The 22,596-nt window shown below is 37.2% G+C and overlaps 1 protein-coding gene across 2 annotated transcripts in view; it reads left to right on the forward strand.

Annotated features, from left to right (window-relative positions):
- The window catches only part of LOC140875477 (protein SABRE), a 29,932-nt gene that overhangs the window by 3,067 nt on the left and 4,269 nt on the right, over positions 1–22,596 (forward strand). The window contains exons 4-16 of one of the 2 annotated variants that reach the window (XM_073279160.1): positions 671–918; positions 1,246–1,468; positions 6,583–6,753; positions 6,820–6,897; positions 8,257–8,508; positions 9,181–11,277; positions 11,758–13,615; positions 14,808–14,908; positions 15,970–16,326; positions 16,434–16,552; positions 17,359–17,608; positions 18,023–18,247; positions 22,260–22,399. In XM_073279160.1, the coding sequence (XP_073135261.1) occupies positions 671–918; positions 1,246–1,468; positions 6,583–6,753; positions 6,820–6,897; positions 8,257–8,508; positions 9,181–11,277; positions 11,758–13,615; positions 14,808–14,908; positions 15,970–16,326; positions 16,434–16,552; positions 17,359–17,608; positions 18,023–18,247; positions 22,260–22,399 (6,119 nt within the window). Of the gene's footprint in view, positions 1–670; positions 919–1,245; positions 1,469–6,582; positions 6,754–6,819; positions 6,898–8,239; positions 8,509–9,180; positions 11,278–11,757; positions 13,616–14,807; positions 14,909–15,969; positions 16,327–16,433; positions 16,553–17,358; positions 17,609–18,022; positions 18,248–22,259; positions 22,400–22,596 lie in introns of those variants that run through there. The other variant, XM_073279161.1, reaches the window with a different exon arrangement.

The following is a 22,596-nucleotide window of genomic DNA, read 5'->3' on the forward strand; positions in this document are numbered from 1 at the left end:
CTTTGATTTAGCCTTTCACAGGAAAACTAGATATGAAGAAGCACAACAATTTGAAAGTCCAAAACCGTTTAAATACAGCCAAAAAATTTCCCCTTGAACATTATCTCCAATCATACAGAGGCTGTGAGGACCATGTATTTAGGTTACAAAATTATTGCAGACAGACAATAGATTTTTTATTGAATTACTTGATATAATTTTGATTTGATTGGTGATATGTTATGAACCCCTAAAATTAGAGACATGGGAATGAAATGGGTAGTTATGACGAGGTCATATGGCCATAGCCCATAGCACTAAATTTATGATGGATACAACTAAGACAGACGAAGAATGGAGGAGAAAGAAACTAAGTTTCTATCGATATATTACAGTTTTCCATAACTTATATCTCTATTATTGCAGGCACGGAATAAAACTAGGGAAAAGGGGGATAGTTATATCTATTAAGTTCCCATTTCAGAAAAATGAAGAAGAAATAAAGTGTGGTGTTATGTACTCAAGGGAAAAGCTTCCAAATTTTATTACACTCATAGATCATTTACAACTTAATTCACTTTTTTTCTTCTCACGATCAGGATCTCCATTATTATCATGATATATACTAAAACACATTTCAAGGATCTTTACATTGTAAGTTGATATTGAATTCTGTATTTTAATGCCTCAGACATCTAAAGCTTCCTTGGATGTCAAAGAACTGAGGGTAGACATATCTAAAGATGGTGGAACAGAGGGAGGCTTGTTTGTAAAGCTGCAGCTTGTTCCCATTAATGTTCACTTAAGCCAATCACGAGTGACATCCAATCAGTCAATAATCTCTGATGGATCCATCACCACTAACCAGTTTATAGACAACACCTGTCCTCCTTTTAGCTGTGAAGAATTCTCTCTCTTGTGTGAGTTTGGCCATAATAGGTAAGTCTTAGTTCATTTCTGCTCTCCATTAATTTTCTTTAGTTTTTTATGAAATTAGATATATGATGGAAATATTGGTTTTCAGAAATTGTTGGCTTAGAAGCTTATGTAATGGAAAATGGAAATTATTTCTTAGGCTTTTATTTTTTTAGGAATTTCTACTTCAAAATAACCGGTTTGCAGATATTTATTAAGCCATGGATTGCTCAGTTAGTGAGATAAAAATATTATTACCGTGGTGCTCCATTCATCCCCAATGATTTCTCTAAATCTCAATATGAAGTGGTTTGTGAAGGTGTTTAATGAGCTTTATAACTGTTGATGCAGGGAAGCAGGTGTAGTTGTTAAAAATTTGGATACTACCTGTGGAGAAGTCCGCATAAATCTATGTGAGGATCTGCTGCTTAAGGAGAAGGATCTGTCTGACGCCAGTTCTCAGCCTTCTGCAGAAGTTTCCTCAGAAAAAAAAGAATCTGTGCATGCAAAAAAACCAAGGGGAACTAATGCATTGTATGCTATATCCAAATACAATTCTGTATTTCCAGAAAAGGTTGAGTAATTTTCTGTTCATAGTCTCCTTACTTAGCAATGTCTACTAATATGACATACCTATCATTTGGTAGATTGAATGCATCACTGTATTTGGAGGACGATGATATTACGACAACTTTTTTTTTTTTGATCAGAAACAAATGTCATGTTATTAATAGGTAAAAATGTTAAAAGTTACATACAAATGTGGACCAGAGGTCCACGAGTTAGTCTAGGGGTCTAATATGAAGATTATGCTAATTCAAAACCAGACTCCAACCCCTATACAAATCTGAAATCGCAAAAGCTTGGAAATCATTTAAACTATGTAACCACACTGCTACTCTCAGTTTGATCTTATCCCAAATCTCTTCAATCGAGTCTTCTACGTCTTCGAAGATTCTTCGATTTCTTTCCAGCCATACATTCCAACAAACACAATGTATTGTAAGTTCCCATAGAGTTTTCCCTCTTTTGCCCAATGAACATCCCAAATCTGCTGCGTACAAATCCTTCGTTGTCTTTGAAGTCACCCACAACAATCCCAGATCCTTTAGCACTGACCACCATAAGGTACTCGTGAATGGACAATGCACCAGTAGATGATCTATACTCTCTCCCCCTTTCTTGCACAGCACACACCAATTAGGATTTAAAAGACATTTCGGAGACCTCTTTTGGATCAAATCACAAGTCGGCAACCTACCCAACACTGCTGTCCATGAGAATACCTTTACCTTAGAAGGAATTGGCGCTTTCCAAATGGTTCGAAACAGATCGAATTTTGGGAACAGAGCTTCTGGAAAGAAAGAATCAAAGAAAGATATCACTGAAAACTCTCCCGAAGCATCCCACTTCCAAAGCCTGACGTCCTCTCCCCTCTCTGAAATAATAATCCTGCCCAAGATATCCAATAAAATTATTAAGTCACTAATTTCCTCGTCCCTAAGATCCCGACGGAAGTGGAGATCCCAAGATAATGAACTGGACGAAGAGGCTGGATTTAAAGAAATAAAATGAGATATTGGATTATTGTGAGATCTAGAAATCTGAAAAAGCAAAGGAAAACGGAATTTAAAAGCTGAATGCCCTACCCAACAGTCCTCCCAAAATCTAATTCTATCTCTCCCCTTGACCACTAACCTCAAAGATTGGATAAAAGCCGGATAAATCCTAGAGATGAACTTCCAAGGACTCCGAAAGGTGTTATTCCTTGCCAGCCCCGCGTCCCAACCATTTTCTTGCAACCATGGTTCTAAAATTCGCTAGGCGCTAGTCGGGCGCCAGACCAGCGCCTAGGCGAGGACTAGGCGGCACTAGGCGGATTCCACGGTTTCAACTTAATAAATGAAATATTATAACTCCAAGACAATAATATCAAATTTAAAATGAGTTCAGCATTTGAAGAAAGAGCAAACACCAATTTTTTCTTCAAATATGGCACTCAAAATGTGGGCTTCTTCATTCGCTTTGATTCTTCAGCCTTATAATTTGGGAGATGCTCTGGTTACTCAATCATGCAGACAATGAAAGATGAATTTTGATCTAGGGCAAGCCAACGAATCAATTTTCTTGTCGTACATCAGTTTAGGGCTTATAAAACTTTAAGCCCAACAAAAAAATTACATTTCAGTTTTTTTTTTGTAATTTGGGTTTTGAATTTAAAAGCCCAAATTAAAAAAAAAATCTGAAAATCCTACCCTATTTCCGCCTAGCCCCGCCTAGGACCGCCTAGGGCCGCCTAGGACCGCCTAGGCGCCAAGGCCGCCTAGGCCGACTCGATTAGCATGTTTTCGGTGCGGCCACCCGGCGCCTAGGCGGCCGCCTAGCCCGAGTTTTCGAACACTGCTTGCAACCCGTATTTGCTGACTACGATTCTCTTCCACAGTGAATTCTCTTCCTTTGAAAAACGCCACCACCATTTACCCAACAAAGCTTTATTCCTCAAGTGAATGTTTCCAATTCCCAAACCACCTCTGTTTTTCGGGATGTTAATCTTATCCCATGCTATCAAGTGGTTGTGTTTGTCTCCGTCCGGTCCATCCCACAAAAAATCCCTCATTAGCTTCTCCATGAACTCAACTACCTTTCTTGGGATTCTAAATAGCGACAAGTAATACAACGGTATGACATTCATAACTGCCGATATCAACGTAAGTCTTCCTCCCCTCGATAGGAAAGCTTTCTTCCAACTTGCTAGTTTTTTTGTCAATTTAAACATTACTGGTTCCCAAAAGGAGACTTTGACTGGATTTCCTCCCAAAGGAACCCCGAGGTATTGAATGGGCCAAGACTCCAACCCACAACCAAACTCAGTTGCCATGTCCATTTCTACTTCAGCCTCGTAGTTAATGCTCAACAAAGCACTCTTCTCTAAGTTTATTTTTAAACCCGACATGTCACAAAATGATAGCAGCATGTCCTTCAGAAATCTCAAATGTCCTTCGTCCTTCACAAAAAATAGTGAGTCGTCAGCAAATTGTATGTGTGAAACCTCGATCCCCTCTCTACCTACTTCCCATCCCTGAATAAGGTTCATTGACTTTTTCTTGTCCATCAATCTTGCCATAACGTCAGCCACCAGGTTAAAAAGAAAAGGAGATAAAGAATCACCCCGCCTTAGACCTTTTTCTCCTCTTATTTTGCCACAAGACCTGCCATTAATCATGATCGAGTATTTAACATTGTTGAGGCAGCCCTTAATCCATTTTCTCCATCTATCACCAAATCCCTTCTTCATGAGCACAAAATCTAAAAATTGCCAATCCACATTGTCGTATGCTTTCTCGAAATCTGCCTTAAAAACCCACCCTTTCTTCTTCTTCAATCTGAATTCTTCTACCATCTCATTTGCTGTGAGGCAGCAGTCGAGGATCTGGCGTCCTTCGATGAAAGCTCTTTGTGAATCTGCTATAGTTGTGTTCATCACTTTCTTCAGACGCAGAGCCAGCACTTTGGCCATTATCTTGTACAAACTTGTTACTAAGCTGATAGGTCTGAAATCCTTGATTCGACAAGAATCTTTCTTTTTTGGAATCAAACAAATATAAGTTTCGTTTGTCACTCCGTTAATAATACCTTTCTCATGAAACTCATCAAAAACCTTCACTAAATCGCTTTTGATCACATGCCAACACTCCTTGTAAACCTCGAGTGAAAAACCATCAGCGCCTGGAGATTTCGATCCGTCACAATCAAACACTGCCTTTTTGATTTCTTGTTCCGAAAACGGCTGCTCAAGCTGTAGCATTTCGTCACGATTAATTGGGCTCCACTCCACACCTTCTATGCCATAACTCTGATTTCCAGATTTACAGAACAACTTGCGATAGAATTCAATCAACTGATCCTTAATAAGCTCGCTGTCCGTACAGAGATTCCCGTCCTCCAATTCCAGCTTCTCGATCCTTGACCTACTCCTCCTCTGACTGAGTAGCGAATGGAAAAATTTCGTGTTACAATCCCCTTCCTTCAGCCACTTAATTTTCGATTTCTGTTGTTCCTTTAGCCACTATATTTATATTTTTCTTAGTTAAGTTTATTAGTTTGCCAAATGATGTTGCATTCTGTACTGTGCATATAGGACAGTTTGAACAATCCTGTTCTGTTGTGGGTTTTGAATGAAATTGATAGCATAAACTTGTGCTGTGACTTGGTGTATTATTCTGGAATGTTTTGGATGGAACTAAACCTGAATTTCAAATATGTTTGAAGCATACGTCTGTTAATCTTTGAACTGGAATTTCTAGAAATGATGCTATTAAAATTGTCTCGATAAAAGTAGTTCTTTGTTGGAGTTAATTTTGGTTGATTTTTTGTTAGTGATAAAACGTAAGGGATATAGAATGGAAATTAAATTAGCGATCTTGCATTTTGGGAGAAACATAGGAAAGAGAAAGGGAAAAAAGAGATGGGACTGCGCTTACCCTTAGCAGGAATTGAAATTCAGGAAAAACAGTTTGAAAACTCAATAATTTAGGATAGGTTACACAGATTTAAAATATTTCTGCAACGAGGAAAAAGTTTAGCACCGGGATTCAAATTTGGATTAATTACTTAATCAGTTTGATCTAATCTATGGGTTTGTATTGATCCAAAGAAATTTTAAAGTTATGGTATGTCCAGCAGAATCATGAAAAAGATCACAAATCTAAAACGTTGCCAGATAATCCTTTTCCTTATTAATTCTGAAATGATGATGTGACAAAGATTCTGAAGACGAAAAGGATGTTTTTTTTTTTTTTTTAAGTCAATAACCTTTGCTGGTAATAGGAACCGCCAATCTGATTTTGTGCATCAGAGTATCATTGTTTGTTTCCAGTATTAAATGACGGAATCTCATGAGAAAACAGAGAAGCTGAAGTTGGATATATTTAATAATTAAACCGTTCGAACAGTGTTGAGGGACATGATATTTTATCTGTGTTTGGTGGCTTTGAAGAGTTTACTGTCAAAAACTACAAAGCAAAAGGAATAAAAGAAGATTTCGGAGTATCTGGTTTGATGTTTATACTGACATGAACATTGGTCTGAGATATATTAAAACTTGATGATTGTGACATGAATCATTTAACCGCCAGGAGTATAGAACAGGATCACAAACTATGTTACATATTCTCCATCGTGGATGCAAGTTGTGGGGTTGATTTAGGAATGAAAAAGGTTGATACTAAAATAATTTGTGCCAGATCGCAGATCCTGGACTTTGTAAGGTGGACCTCTATTGTGGATGCAGTGGTTGGCTTTGAGAGAGGCAGAAGTTTTGGTCAATTATCACGATTGATTGTTATCCAGAGTGTGGCGAATGAATGAGAGAAATGCATGGTAACTAGAAAAGAGAGGTTCAATTATCCCAAACATGGTTTTTAATTTTTATTGTTGCTTGAATGTTGTCTTCAAAGACCTTGGTTTCAATACATCAATCCTCTTATAGTTTTGTATGAATTAAAAATTTATAGTTACATCAAATAAATACTTTTCCCCTTTATAAGAAAAGGACATTCTTGTGTAGATATCACAATGTGGTGTTTACAATTGGCCGCTTCTATTCTTTTTTTGCCTCGTTAAAGTGGGTGTTGACTTTGGCTATTTTCACTGATTAACATTGACGTGTCTGTGATATTTCTTCAACAGGTTGGCTTTACCTTGCCAAAACTTGATGTAAAGTTTATTCACCGTGGTTATGGTTTGGTGGTTGAGAATAACATAATGGGAATTCAACTGAAATGCATAACATCTAAATCTGTTGAAGAGCTTGGGGAAAGTGTGAGACTTGATGTTCAGTTGGAATTCAGTGAGATTTATGTAAGTTCAAAGATGTGCTTGTATTGTTTATTATCCTCTTTTATTAATGTAATTATCATGCTGTAGCTGCTCAGAGAAGTTGGCATCTCAATTGTGGAAGTGCTGAAACTTGATGTTGTTTCTTCAGTTTACATACCCCTACAGGTATGGTTTTCTCAAGTTCTATTCAGTGGAATTATCTTTTGTTGAAACAACTGAATCGAAATGTTTGCCTGTATCTGTTTTAGAAAATCCTTAGTGGTTTAGGGTGACTACCAGGGAAGTTATGGATCGACTGGAAATTTTCTTTCATTTTCAACTTCTGTTTAGATAAAAAAAAAAGAAAATTCATCTGCCTTGCTATTCCTAACTAATTTAAACCTTTTGAAATGTCTTTCCTCTTTCTTATTAACCGGATATTTTCTGTTTTCCTCTTGCTTACATAAGCCTTTTGAGATTAGTATTTGTTGCATATTCAAGGGGTAATTCAGAACGAAGTCAGGTTAATCGAAACTGTAATAGATGTTTTCTAGTTGTAAAGGATGTTAAGTTGGAGAAAGCTTGATGCTATTGAACATTTGTGATGGATTTCGGCTTTCAAGTGCGTCATGGATATTAGCTTGCCCAACATCCTATTTAAAAGTGCGAAAAACACACCATGGATTAACTAATTAAGTTATCTCAAGTCACTGATCGCTTTAGCACAGAAATTAGCAGACCGTTGAATGTCTAAGCGCCAATAACAAAAACGATGTTCCATGTACATGCATTTAGTTCACATGATATTCCATTTTTGTTGAAGATAGGTCACTTTAAAATAGAGATAGCAGGAGATTAATTATCCTCTCTTCAAACTTATTGACTAATCTATTAAGGCTCACGTATGTTTTCTTTTTCTTTCTTTTTAATGAGTCATATCACCACAAAATTTATTTAAAATAAGTCACTCTCTCTGTGAGAATTGCAATTTAAGAAGTTCATATTCATAGTTTCTATATGGAAGCCTTAGTTCTGATAACTTATCAACTAGTCATTTTCATGCTGTGGATATAGAACTGACAGACATCATAATGTCCATAAAGTTATTACCCCGTCAAACTTCATAATGCAGGCAAAATTCTGTGCTATTGACTCATCTTTAGTCTAAAATAGGCACTCTGCAGCTCCTAAATCTCTACTCATTTATCTACTTAACGAGGGTGTTTCTGCGGGCTTCCAGAATCACTGTTAAGGTTTAGACATGAGACAAGCTCTATGTAAGTTGGAGTAGCACTCGAACAAAAATAGGAACTGGGCAAAACATCCGTTTGGTTTTGCATGCAATTTCATACTGGAAATTTATGAGGTTGACTTTATCATTGCTATAACTGCCGAGACTTGGCACTTGCATTATATATGTAAATAGATCGGTGGAATGATTCAATTAACATCTACTGGACGATGTGAGACTCATATCGGTTTCTCGAGTCTTTCTTGTTAATTTTAGTCTTATCATTTACGTGTGTAGGATGCTTTCCTTTGCAGCATAACTCTCCCATCAGATCTGAAATTGATGTCAAGCTTGGAGGCACACAGTGCAACTTAATTTTGAACAGATTAGAGCAATTCATGCGTGTGCGCCAGCCGCGAAAGCCTAAAAGGGGACTCTTGGAAGAAAATTCTGTTAAAGAAAAATCACAGTCTCCTGAACAGAAAGCTGTTATGTGGACTTGCACTGTTTCAGCCCCAGAGATGACTATTGTTCTTTACAGTTTGGACGGTTCTCCTCTGTATCATGTAAGAATCTACTGGAATAAATTACCAGTCTTTTTTTTTTTTTTTTATAGGAAACGAAAAATTACCAGTCTTTCTATAACTTCAAAGAGCTATAATGTACTGAAATGTAATTTCAATCAATGGAGGCATGCGTGCTTAATGTATTTATGCTATAAGAATGAAAAGACACGTGATTTATGAACTTATTAGTCATATATATGGTTGGATCGATCGTAATTTTGGAATTATGGTGCTTTGGCGACCCTTAGCTCCCTGCATATTACATGATTTTGCATGGGTTAATGCAAGTTATCTTAAAAACTTGAATTTCAATGCTTTTATGCTATGGTCCTTTGTCTTTCAAAATTATGGTGAGACGTACTTGTTACATGCGTCTGTTGATTTTTAAGGTAGTTCCCTTTGCTTGTTTACCTTTTACATTGTGGTAAGGCACTATTTTTTAAAATATTTTTAGTTAGTTACTATAGGTATATATGAAAGACATCAATTAATTTCTTCGAAAAAAGCAGAAAGACATCAATTAATTTTGAAAGACGTCAACAAGTATATTAGTTTTATGACACTTCATGGGCCTCGTCTTTTATTCCTAAAAGTAGTTGCTTCGGCTCATTTTTCCCTTTAGCGTTGATTGCAATGCCATTTACTAAATAATTAGCTATTTTGCAACTGCAGGGTTGCTCACAATCATCACATATTTTTGCAAACAACATATCCAGTACTGGTGCAACTCTACACATGGAACTTGGTGAAATAAATCTACACATGTCTGATGAATACCAAGAATGCTTGAAAGAGAGCTTGTTTGGCGTGGAAACAAACACAGGCTCATTAATGCACATTGCTAAGGTGAGCTTGGACTGGGGCAAGAAAGACATGGATTCCCTTGAAGATGGGTTGCAGTGTAAGATGGTTCTTGGAGCCGATGTCACTGGCATGAGTGTCTGCTTGACTTTCAGGCGTCTTGAATCACTGATATTAGCTGCTCTATCCTTCAAGGCTTTATTGAAGGATTTATCTGCTTTGAGTAAGAAACCATCACAAAGCAAAGAAACAAGGGCTTCCAAGCCATCAGGGAAAGGAATTCAACTATTGAGACTCAACCTAGAAAGATGCTCTGTAAATATATGTGGAGATGTGGGGTTGGAGGATACAGTTATTCCAGACCCCAAACGTGTTAATTATGGATCACAAGGTGGTAAGGTTTTAGTTACTAACTTGGTAGACGGGTCTCTGCGAACTGCACATGTAATGTCGAATGTGTCACATGATTGCACAAGGTTGAAGTATTCTCTTTCTCTCGATGTTTACCATCTCAGTTTCTGCATGAACAAAGAAAAAAAATCAGTACAGATGGAGCTTGAAAGAGCTAGGTCTATCTATCAGGAATTTCCTGAAGACAACAATCCTGGACCAAAAGTTATGTTACTTGACATGCAGAATGCGAAGCTTCTTAGGCGATCAGGAGGTCTCAAAGATATTGCTGTTTGCTCTCTCTTCAGTGCCACCGATATATCAATAAGGTGGGAACCTGATGTGCATATTGTATTAGTTGAACTAGGATTGCACTTGAAGTTAATGGTCCACAATTACAAGCTGCAGGAGGAGTATAACAAGGAAAAGATTTCTGTTATGAATGACAATGAGCCAAAGAAAGAGACCACTTTGGAATCATCCAACAAACAACTGAACAAAAGGGAATCCATTTTTGCTGTTGATGTGGAGATGCTTAGTGTATCTGCTGAGGTTGGAGATGGGGTTGAAGCCTTGATCCAGGTGCAGTCCATCTTCTCTGAGAATGCTAAAATAGGTGTGCTTCTTGAGGGACTTCTTCTCCACCTCAACGAATCCAAAATTTTTAGAACCAGCAGAATGCAAATATCTCGAATTCCTAATGCTTCCGTTAGAGTTCCAGATGCGAAATCTGAAACTGTAACTATCTGGGACTGGGTTATTCAAGCCATTGATGTGCATGTATGCATACCATTTAGGTTGCAACTGCGAGCCATTGATGATTCTGTGGAGGATATGCTTCGAGCTTTGAAGCTTGTGACTTCTGCGAAAACTAAATGCATGTTTCCAGAGAAGAAAGAACAATCAAAACAGAAAAAGGCTAGTTTATCTAGAACTGGTTGTATAAAGTTCAGCATACGTAAATTAACAGCTGATATTGAGGAGGAACCAATACAGGGTTGGCTTGACGAGCATTATCAACTCTTGAAGAATGAGGCTCGTGAATTAGCTGTAAGGTTAAATTTTCTTGATGAGTATATTTCTCGGAATGGACAATGCCATGATGTTGAAAAAGACGACTCTTCATTCGAAGGAAAGATTCATCACAATGGGGAGGAGATAGATCTTCGAGATGCTTCATCCATTCAGAAATTGCGTGAGGAAATATACAGACAGTCATTCCGGTCATATTACCAGGCATGCCAGAACCTTGTACAGGCACAGGGATCTGGGGCATGTAAAGATGGCTTCCAATCTGGTTTCAAGCCTAGCACTTCCAGAACTTCTCTTTTCTCTGTTTGTGCTACAGAATTAGATGTAAGCTTGACAAAAATTGAAGGTGGTGACGCAGGGATGATTGAAGTTCTGCAGAAGCTAGACCCTGTATGCCGTGCTCATAACATTCCATTTTCAAGACTTTATGGAGGAAACATCCTTTTGCATACAGGCTCCCTTGTAGTTCAGATAAGAAACTACACATGTCCACTATTTGCTGCTAATGCTGGTCGATGTGAAGGTCGGCTTCTGCTGGCTCAACAGGTCTGTGTTTTTTGGTGTTTTTCTCTCTTGCATGCACTTTTATGCCCTGATTTGGCAGTTAACTAATTGATAAATTTCAGAACTCACCAAGCCCTTTGTATAAATTTTCAACAAATGTCTTCTAAGTGCTACCGTTCTATTTGTACTTGGTAAAGCGGAGACATACTTCTAGCGGTAGAAAGAAAAGTATTTTCCATCAATCAGAGAAGCTAAAAAGGGAAATATTCTCTTGCATAAATAAAAAAATATTGGTTCTGGTTGACATGTGTTGCAAATAATTCTTTTAGCCTGACGGCTAACACACACCAATGTCAAAATCATACGCTGGTAACAAAGGCACCTCACATGTTTGACTTCCCAGTCAACAACCTTGTACTCTATTTAATATCATACAGATTTGTTATGCGGTTTATATTTAATATCTTGAGACAACATGAGCATACACACAACATTCTCAATCGTGCCTATTTGTGATTGCAGGCAACTTGTTTTCAGCCGCAGATTCACCAGAATGTTTTCATTGGAAAATGGAGGAAAGTGGATATGCTACGTTCAGCTAGCGGCACAACTCCTCCGATCAAAACTTATTGTGATTTGCCCATTCATTTTCAGACAGGAGAAATTTCGTTTGGCACTGGTTTTGAACCGTCTTTTGCTGATATTAGCTATGCATTTACTGTGGCTCTTCGTAGAGCTAATTTAAGCACAAGAAATCCAAATCCAGATGTTCAACCACCTAAAAAGGAAAAGAGTTTACCTTGGTGGGATGAAATGAGAAACTACATTCATGGAAACACAACTTTATATTTTTCTGAGACAAGATGGAACATTCTTGCAACCACTGATCCCTATGAAAACTTAGACAAACTTCAGGTTATATCAGGTTACATGGAAATTCAACAAACAGATGGTCGTGTCTACTTGTCCTCGAAGGATTTCAAGATTTTAGTGAGCAGCTTAGAGAGCTTATTAAAGAATTCCATCTCGAAACAATTTGTTGGATTTTCTGGGCCTTTCCTTCAGGCCCCAATTTTCACGGTTGAAGTGACTATGGAATGGGATTGTGAGTCTGGAAATCCCCTAAATCATTATTTATTTGCACTTCCTAATGAAGGTAAAGCTCGTGAAAAGGTTTACGATCCCTTCAGATCCACATCTCTTTCTCTCAAATGGAATTTCGCCGTTAGGCCACCCGTTCCTTGTGGTGATCGCCAGTCACAACCCTTTTCCATTAATGATCAGGTCATTCAGGGTGGAGCTTCAGTTTTTCCCGCACAATTAGGAACCGAATCAATTGATTCCCCGATTATGAATCTTGGACATCATGATTTGGCATGGTTGATCAAGTTTTGGAACTTAAACTACCTGCCTCCCCATAAATTGCGAACCTTTTCTAGGTGGCCCCGTTATGGGATCCCTAGGATTCCAAGATCAGGTAATCTGTCATTAGACAAAGTAATGACAGAATTTATGTTCAGGGTTGATGCCACCCCCACACATATCAGGCACATGCCTTTACATGACGATGACCCAGCGAAGGGACTAGCATTTAAGATGACAAAGGTGAAATATGAACTCTATTATAGTCGAGGTAAACAAAAATATACGTTTGAATGCAGACGGGATCCTCTTGATCTTGTGTATCAGGGTCTTGACCTACACATGCCCAAAGTATTTATAAATAAGGAAGATTGCCCAAGTGTTGCAAAAGTAGTTCAAACGACAAGGAAGCAATCCCTGCCTGCATCAACGGGCAGAGTTCTCGGCGATAAACATAGCTCCTCTAGCAACCGCACAGAAAGGCATCATGATGATGGGTTTTTGTTGTCATCTGATTACTTCACAATCCGCCGGCAAGCTCCAAAGGCTGACCCTGCAAGGTTATTAGCATGGCAAGAAGCTGGACGAAGAAATCTTGAGATGACATATGTCAGATCTGAGTTTGAAAATGGGAGCGAGAGTGATGAGCATACAAGATCTGACCCTAGTGATGACGATGGATATAACTTTGTCATTGCTAACAATTGCAGGCGTATTTTTGTTTACGGACTGAAGCTTCTGTGGACTCTTGAAAACAGAGATGCTGTTTGGTCTTGGGTAGGTGGGATATCTAAGGCATTTGAACCTCCAAAACCTTCTCCTTCTCGTCAATATGCTCAAAGGAAATTGCACGAGGAGAACGAGGTCCTTGACAGACCTGAAACACCCAAAAATGATAACCAAAAGTCGCCATCTTCCTATCATGATTCCACACCTTCTCAGTATATTGAGACTTCTAAAGCCCTGCCTTCTCCGTCAGATTCAGTTGCAACGGAAAATCCCTCCTCTAGTGTAACTGGTAAATTCAAAGTTCTTTCTCTCAAACAATGGTGCAATTTCTGTTTCCATGTGCATTTGAGTGTCTGCATAATTCATTTATGCTACCATAATGTGTTGCACTTATGTTTTTGTTTTAATCATAACTTATAGTTGTAGTTTTGTACTTTTGTTTTAATCTTAACTATAATGTGTTGCACTTATCAGTTTCTTATATAAAAAAAGTAGTCTTGTAGATTTTTAATTAATAACAATGATAGAGCAGTTGGTGAGAGGCTGCTTTCTACTTGAGTTGATTACTTCTATTAGACTCCAAAATAATATATTTATGGTAGCAAAAGCTAGTTGCAACTATCTTCTCTCTGTAATACATGATGTGTTGAGTTGACAAAAAAAGATGGTATAACAAGTTGTAAAATCTTGCATATTGTTGTATTATATATAGTTTAACAAAATGCATGAACTTTCATCTCTTGCGTAATCTGTTTATTTTTTAAATGTCCCTTATTCTCTTAATTACATTTCCAGATATGAGATTATTAAAAAAAATTATACTCTTATTGTTTCACTTGACCATGTAATTGTTTGGAAACAACTACCTTAAATTGTTGTGGAAATGTGGAAGTTCTCGAGTACAGTACCACTTTAACAATCAGCCTCTTTGCAAAGTTGTTACATGAGTTAGTTATTCTTAACATGGTGCCATATATCTGAAAATATATTTTAATTTTATTAAACCGTCAATTGTGTTCCCTAGACAGTCCCTTCTAGACTGTATCTGTCTTTTTTTTTTGGGAAGAACATTATATTAATTACAAAAAACAGACAAATGGTCCGCAGAAAACCAAGCAAAAACCCTGATAATATTAAAAGTAAATAAGACTCCAATCCCTAACTAAATCTGAGACCGAAAGTATCTTAAACTCGTTATGCCTCCCAATCCAAGTAGGTGCCTTTAAACTGGATCTTATCCAAGCATTGTACCTGTCTACCACTGATTTTATTTTGCCAGCAATGCTGTTGCCTTTTACTTGGAATTGTTTTCATGCATTGATAAATTAGTGTTGTTACTTAGTTATAGGCTTTCATGCCGTGAATCTATCCTCTATCATCCATAAGCCACATCATGCCTCCTTGATTGAAATCCTCCAGTTATGCAAACATTAGCTACCTTCTTTTCTCCATAAATGTGTATCTTTTGTGCCTATCTACAGCAAAATGTAGCAATCTCGATGACTCCGAGGAAGAGGGAACACGCCATTTCATGCTGAATGTTATTGAGCCGCAATTCAATCTTCACTCAGAAGAATCTAACGTGAGTTACTATATGCTACTAAAGTGTTTATTGGCATCTTCATAGTTTATGTATCCGAATGTTGATAGGACAACTTTGGGGAACTTATTTTCAAAACCTCCTAAGATAAATCTCCTGGTACCTCATTTACCCAAAAATAAAATTGGTAATTTTGTGATTACATGCTCCATGGGTTTTTATGTTTGTTAGAAACGATATTTGAAGGGAAGGAAAAATTTTAACGAGCTTCTTGGCTTTCTGGTGCTGATGTACATTGACAATAATCTTATGAGGAGAGTAAAGAGAGAGCAGATATGAATACCAGTGGTCTTATTCCTTAATCTCTCAAGCAATGCATGCCACAAAATTTTTCATCAAACGACCTTTAATAGTTAAAGATGAACTGGTGAATCTTACTCGAGAATCCTAATATTGATTATTTGATTTTTAGATGATTGCTACAAAACCCATGGCCGTTGGCTATTCATTACAGTACTTATTGATGCATGTGTACCCTTGACAGTAAAAATGTCATAGATATTAATTAAGACTTGTTCAACATCAGATTAAGCTAGGTTATTCTTTCAAAATGTGCTTATACGATGTTTAACTCTTATCACTTTAGACTTTGTCATCTTGCCACACATGTTTCACTGCCCTATATGTAACACTTGTATCATATGTGAAATTGAGGTGTTCAAGCTTGTGAAAGCCACCTTCATGCTTTAATTGTGGAAATATTGAATTTCACGCTGATTAGGGTGAAAATAGTATATATTAGCAGGGGAATCTAAAACACAATACAACACAGCTGATTTGTGGACATTCTTAAATAATAAAGCCTTTGTTTAACCACTTAGCAAGATGGGTCTATTTTTTAAGAAAGGGTTTGAGCCATATCAACTTGCTCTACTGGTGGAGGGTCACAAACGAGATCAAGGTAGAAATCAACAAAATAGTGAAAAACCAAGCAGATGGATGATTGAAATATTAGTAATAAATTCTTTTTAATTCTTAGTCATGATTAATTCTTATCAAAAAATTATTAGTCATGATTAATGCGATAAATACTTGATTGACAGGGTAGATTCTTGCTTGCTGCTGTAAGTGGTCGTGTCTTAGCTCGGTCATTTCATTCAATCCTTGCTGTTGGCTATGAGATGATCGAACAAGCACTTGGGGGAGAAAAGATTCACCTACCCGAATCTCAGCCTGAAATGACATGGAATCGCATGGAATTCACTGTTATGTTGGAGCATGTGCAGGCTCATGTAGCCCCAACTGATGTGGATCCAGGGGCTGGGCTGCAGTGGCTTCCTAAAATTCGTCGGAGTTCACCCAAAGTGAAGCGCACGGGAGCTTTACTTGAAAGGGTTTTTATGCCCTGTGACATGTACTTTCGCTACACACGGCACAAAGGAGGAACTAATGATTTGAAAGTAAAGATCTAGGTTTCAGGGGATAAAAGTTCATAACGGCTGAAAGAAAGTTAAATATGCTAAATATTAATGCTGAATTTATGACATTTACTTTATTATTATTGCAGGTAAAGCCTTTGAAAGAGCTGTCATTCAACTCTGATAATATTACAGCTACAATGACGTCCAGACAATTTCAAGTCATGCTTGATGTGTTGACCAATCTTCTTTTTGCTCGGCTTCCTAAGTATGAATTCCACAATCTGCTATTTGTTTATTTTTACGTGATATACTGGCAATGTAGTACATGTGAATGCCTTAAAGTGGGATTTTCTCATTTCAATTATGCTAATGCCAAATTTGATGCAATGATTATGGAAAGGCATATGTTTTGGCACTGGTTAAAACTACAGTGAGTACAAATATTGCTCCTCTAGATCTTATAGCATGGGGACCACTCACATGATATATCATTGTTAAACTTTTAATGTTTCAGGCAAGAAATGATATGGATGACCAAAATTTTCTTTTTATGTGAAATTAGATACTTCATCACTTTAAGAATTTTTGTTGGTAAAAATTTTAGTTGATTCTGTCAAATATGGATAACATCTTTATTTAACCTGTTCTAGATTAGACTGGTGTTTATTTGTCACATATTTTAACTTGCTGGATGGGGTTCCTTTTATATTACTGATATTACTGGATTACCTATTTTGAAAGTTTTGTGCGTGTGTGTGCGCGTGCGCATGTGTTTAAACTTGAAATTAACCATCAACATAGAATTATGAGTTGATGATACAAAGTAAGGTTGATAATTGAAGTCTTGATGTCTATTATGCTATGGCAGATTGTGTTCCGAATTTAAACTCGAAATTGATTTTTTCAACAAGTAGTAAGTTTGGTCCTTCCAGGTATATTTTCATGCTAAGCAGAAACTTTGTAGTCTATCTAGAATCAACAGTGCACTTTGATTTGACAGTATTTATGTTAATTGCAATTTGTAGTTGATTTCTTGTTCATGCACTTCAAGTGATGAGGTTGATTATTCAGGCCTCGAAAAAGCAATCTATCATATCCCGTTGATGATGATGAAGATGTTGAAGAGGAGGCGGATGAAGTGGTCCCTGATGGCGTTGAAGAGGTAGAACTGGCAAAAGTAAATCTTGAACAGAAAGATAGAATCCAGAAGTTGATTATTGACGATATGCGGAAATTGTCTCTTCGAGTTGACAATTCTGGAGACCCATACCCCGAAATTGAAATGGATCTATGGATGATAACTGGTGGAAGATCCACATTAGTAAGACTTTTGAACACGTTGAGGATCTTTATATTTGCATTTTGCAATATTTCTCTTTCTAATTTTTATTGGGATTGTGTCTTTTTTGGTGTGCTAGCATTTGCTTTGTTACAGCATACGTTCTTCTTGTGTTGTGTGTTTCACGAGTTCACTTGCAATGAAACCGTGATCTACAAACGTTGCAAGGATATATTCAATGTTTGATTTTGCTGTTTATAAACAAACGCCAATTCTTGGAAATAATCTGAATATGAGAATCTTTAAGTTTTTGTGGTCAAAGAGTTGATTCCTGAAAATTTTGTTAATACTTTGTTGACTTGAAATTTTAATTATAAAAATATAGGCACCTACTTGCTCCTGCATATGCCTGATTCAATGTGATGGAATTTATTACTTAATCGGGGCCATTCTCAGGTGCAAAGACTGAGAAAAGAGCTTATGAATGCGCAGAAGGCTAGGAAGGCTGCATCAGCTTCACTAAGAATAGCTTTGCAGAAAGCTGCACAGTTACGATTAATGGAAAAGGAGAGGAATAAAAGTCCATCCTATGCTATGCGAATTTCTTTGCAAATTAAAAAAGTTGTTTGGGGCATGCTCGTTGATGGAAAATCTTTTGCAGAAGCAGAGTTAAATGATATGGTGAGTCTATTTATAAAGATGCTGCGTGGTGCATGTTGATTGTCTGTTGTAGTGTAAGTTAATGAAAGAGAGGAAAAACTACTTTTTATTTTATTTCATCTTACACCTTCATACAAAGCACGGTCTTATAAAGTAGAAAATAATGCAATAAAAGGAAAGAGTACAATCCCATATATCATGGGATTTAAATCAGCTAATCTCTTAAATCATGGGATCATTATTTTCCTTGATTTATTAACACTCTCCCTGAAGTTGGTGCAAAGATGTTCGTCATGTCCAGCTTGCTGACTTGATCTTCAAACAGTTGCTTAATAGTCCCTTGGTAAGAATATAAAGTGCTTAATAGTCCCTTGGAACAAATGGAATACAATATCTCCCTTCTTCAGTTTCTTTTATAAAGTGCTTATCAATCTCTATGTGATTTGTTCTGTCGTGCAAAACAGGATTATGAGCAATGTTGATGGCTGATTTGTTGTCACAGTACAACTTTATTGGCAAAATCACCGGCATCTCAACATATTCTAAAACCTTTTTTAACCACATGATCTCACTCCTAGAGCCATTGCTCTGAATTCGGCCTCGGCACTGCTTCTAGCAACCACACTTTGTTTTTTGCTTCTCCGGGTTACAAGGTTACCCAAAGAAACATACAATATCTAGATGTGGATTTTCCATCAGTATTTGATCCTGCCCAATCAGCATCTGTATGTCTCAAATCTTCTTTCTTCATTTTTCTTGGAAAGAAGTCCTTTCCCTGGTGAATTTTTCAAGTAACGAAGAATCCAATATATTGCTGCAAGATGTGAACAGTGTGGAGTGTAAATGAATTGACTGACCATGCTAACTACAAAAGGAATGTTTGGACGTGTGTGGGATAGATAAATCAATTTTCCCACCAATCTTTGATATCTTCCTGTGTCAACTGGGGGACAAGGGTTTCTATATGGATAAGGAAGCATAAGGAGTTTAAAGCTTTCTCAGTTTCAGGCTTATTAAGGGATTGGAGTTTTATATGTTGTTAATATGATCCGAGCTTTTTTTTTTTTTTTAAATGAAAATAGCTTCTTTAAAAGAGGGTAAAAAATACAAGATACACTGGGCATCCCCAGGAGATATACAGGCTCGCCGTCTAGTGTGCGGATCTCTTGTCCGCCTTTTGTAATTACTTACTGTTTATAATTTAATACAATATTGTTCCTATAAAAGATACTGGGGTATCATTCTTTACTTCTCCAAGTTTGATATTAGTATCAATTGGAGTGTCTGATCTGCAACCGCTCATCCCAGGATGTATTTTCGTTGTGTTAAACGACGATGCCTTTCCTAGATCTTGCCACTTCCATTCCCAGGAAGTATCTCAGCTGCCCTAGATCTTTAGTTCGAATTCCGTTGCCATTTTTTGTTTCAATGCGCTCATTTCTTCCAGTTTATCTTTTAGAATGATATCATCCACATAAACAATCAGAGTGACAACTTTGTCTCCAGTGGATTTTGTGAACAAAGTGTGATCTGCTTGTCCTCGAGTATATCCTTGACTTTTGATGAAAGTAGTAAATCATTCAAACCATGCTCTCGGAGACCGTTTAAGTCCATACAAAGGATTTCTTCAGTCTATGTAGCTTGGTTCCGAACCTTTCAACGAACCTAGGTGGTTGTTCCATTTATACTTCCTCTTCTAAATCTCCATTCAGGAAGACATCTTTTACATCAAGTTGATACAATACTCAGTCAAGGTTGGTAGCTATATCTAGTAGGACCTGAACAGTATTTAATTTTGCAACAGGTGAGAAAGTTTTTCTTTGAATAATCAATTCCATATGTATGAGTAAATCATTTTGCTACTAACTGTGCATTGTATCTTTCTAAGGATCCATCTTATCCATATTTCAAGGTAAATACCCATTTACAACCCACAGTAGTCTTCCTTTTTGGTAAATATACCGTCTCCCATCTAGCATTCTTTTCCAAGGTTTTCATCTCCTAGAGTATGTCTTCCTTCCACTCAGGAACTTCTAGAGCTTCATGAACATTGTTAGGGATGATCACACTGGACATTTGTGAAATAAACGCACCGTACAAGGGTGGCAAATTTTTATATGAGACAAAATTTGATAGAGGATGTTTCGTGTAAGACCTAAAATTTTCCTAGGGTAATAGGGATTTCAGAATCATTGTAGTTTTTAGAATTGCCTGGTAAGGTATTATCAGGAATAGTGGAAATTTCATTATGAATTTCCAGATCCCACCTCTGAGTAGTTTTTCTTTTCTTTTAGGAAACAATATTATATTATATTAAACAAAAAGGAATAATTACAAAAAGCGGTCCACGTAGGATGAGGTAAAAACCAGAGTCAAATTAACATAAAATTAGACTCCAGTCCTTGTACAAATTTGTAACCGCAAAAGATTTGAAATCGGCAATCTTCGAAGTCCAACTTGGAACCCTAAAAATTATCTTGTTCCATACATCTTCAAGCGAGTCTTCTTCGGTTTTGAATATCCTTGTGTTCCTCTCCAACCACAATGAACTATCATAACGTAGAAAATTCTACCCCTCCTGCCTAAATCCCAACCAAGATCTGCTGCGAATAAATCCTGGTTGAGTTCAGGAGTGCCCATCCCAACTCCTTCGGTACTCTGAACAAGAGCAAGATCGTAAACGGACGATGGAGGAACAAGTGGTCTGGGGTCTCCACCTCTTGCCTACACAACACACAACAATTTGGACAAAGAGAACAAGTGGGGGTACCTCATTTAAATCATGTCACAAGTTGGTAATTTTCCAAGCGCAACAGTCCGCGAGAATACTTGGACCTTAGATGGAATCAGTGCTTTCCAAATGGTACGGAAGTGAGGACAGGATGGAAACAAATTATCTGGAAAGAATGAATCACAGAAGGATTTTATTGAAAAAAACCCTCAGGAATCCCAGACCCACTTCCTAACATCCTCAGCTCCTATAATCAAATTAACCCTTTCCAAGGGCCTAAACAGTACAGTCAAATCGTTCAGCTCCTCATCCCTCAAATCCGGGCTTGGATGTAGTGTCGGTAGGAAGAAAGCATGTGCATCTTCCCATAATCTATATCTTGATTCAGTTGGGTGTAGGAAAATCGTTTTAGCCTCAAAATCTTCCTAAATGCCTACATGTCAATGTAGCATCTTCCTGGCAAAGGTAAACCTCTCGGCAGGTTCATTTTGTTCGCTATTTTTTGTTTTATTATTGACATGTCTATGCCCAATTTGCTTATGAATATGATTATTTTTCTCCAGAAGATTAAATCTGTGTGTGGGTTATTGTTTAAGAGTGATCAAAATGTGGCGCTTGGCTGCTCTATAGGTTAAAAGTTAAAACATTTGAGCTGCATTGTTATTTCTAGTTATTGTTTCTGGTAAATTGGTAAGCATTTCAACCTTTTCAATTGGTACTGGAACCGATAACGCATGTTCGATTCCATTAAGTGCAAGTGGGTGCAATAATTGGAACGGAATTGTAATGGATCACCGATTGGCCCAATCAAGAAAGTAAACGAAATGTGACACTTGGGATGTTGTGTGATTCAAAGATTTGGGTTGTATAGTTACTAATAGTAATAGTTTTGGTTAAAACGGGAAGTGGTGGCTCCTAAACCATGATGTTTGACAAGTGCCTCACCTTGAACAAATTAAAATAAAATTTATATTCCAACTTAATCTTATCTCTAGTGTTGGTATGGTGGTACGCACCCAATCTTTAATCAAATACTGATAATTCCTAGTTCAATTATTTCTCTAGTAAACACTTGTCGACCTTAACATCCACATCTTTAAATATGTAGTCTTCCAAGTTAGCTTTTGTATATTATCTTCCCAAATTTTTTCTCTTTCCAAATAGTCAACGAATCCAAGGTAGGTAACCAGTTGTGTTTGACTCCTAATATTTTGTTGTATAAAATAAATACATTAGACCTTATTAGAACTGTTCATTATACTTGTAACAGAAGATCCTATCTGAAAAAATCTCTTGCTGCAGATCTATGATTTTGACCGGGATTACAAGGATGTCGGTGTTGCTAAGTTTACAACAAAGTACTTTGTAGTAAGAAATTGTCTTCCCAATGCAAAGTCTGACATGCTTCTGTCTGCATGGAATCCTCCTTCTGAATGGGGAAAGTATGCATTTCTGTTTCATGAATCTCTCCTTTGGTCATTTTCGTCCCTGGTTTACTTTTCTTGTTGCTTTCTTTCAAACCATTTCCAACCTATGTTCTTATGATTGGCTTAGGGTTTAATTTCATGAAAGAAAATTTGTGTGCCCCTAAAGTCACTCCAGGTTTATTAAATTCTTGTGTCCATATCCCTTGAAATAT

The sequence above is a fragment of the Henckelia pumila genome, chromosome 1 (genome assembly GCF_033568475.1).
Source record: "Henckelia pumila isolate YLH828 chromosome 1, ASM3356847v2, whole genome shotgun sequence".
NCBI classification, from domain to species: Eukaryota; Viridiplantae; Streptophyta; class Magnoliopsida; order Lamiales; family Gesneriaceae; genus Henckelia; species Henckelia pumila.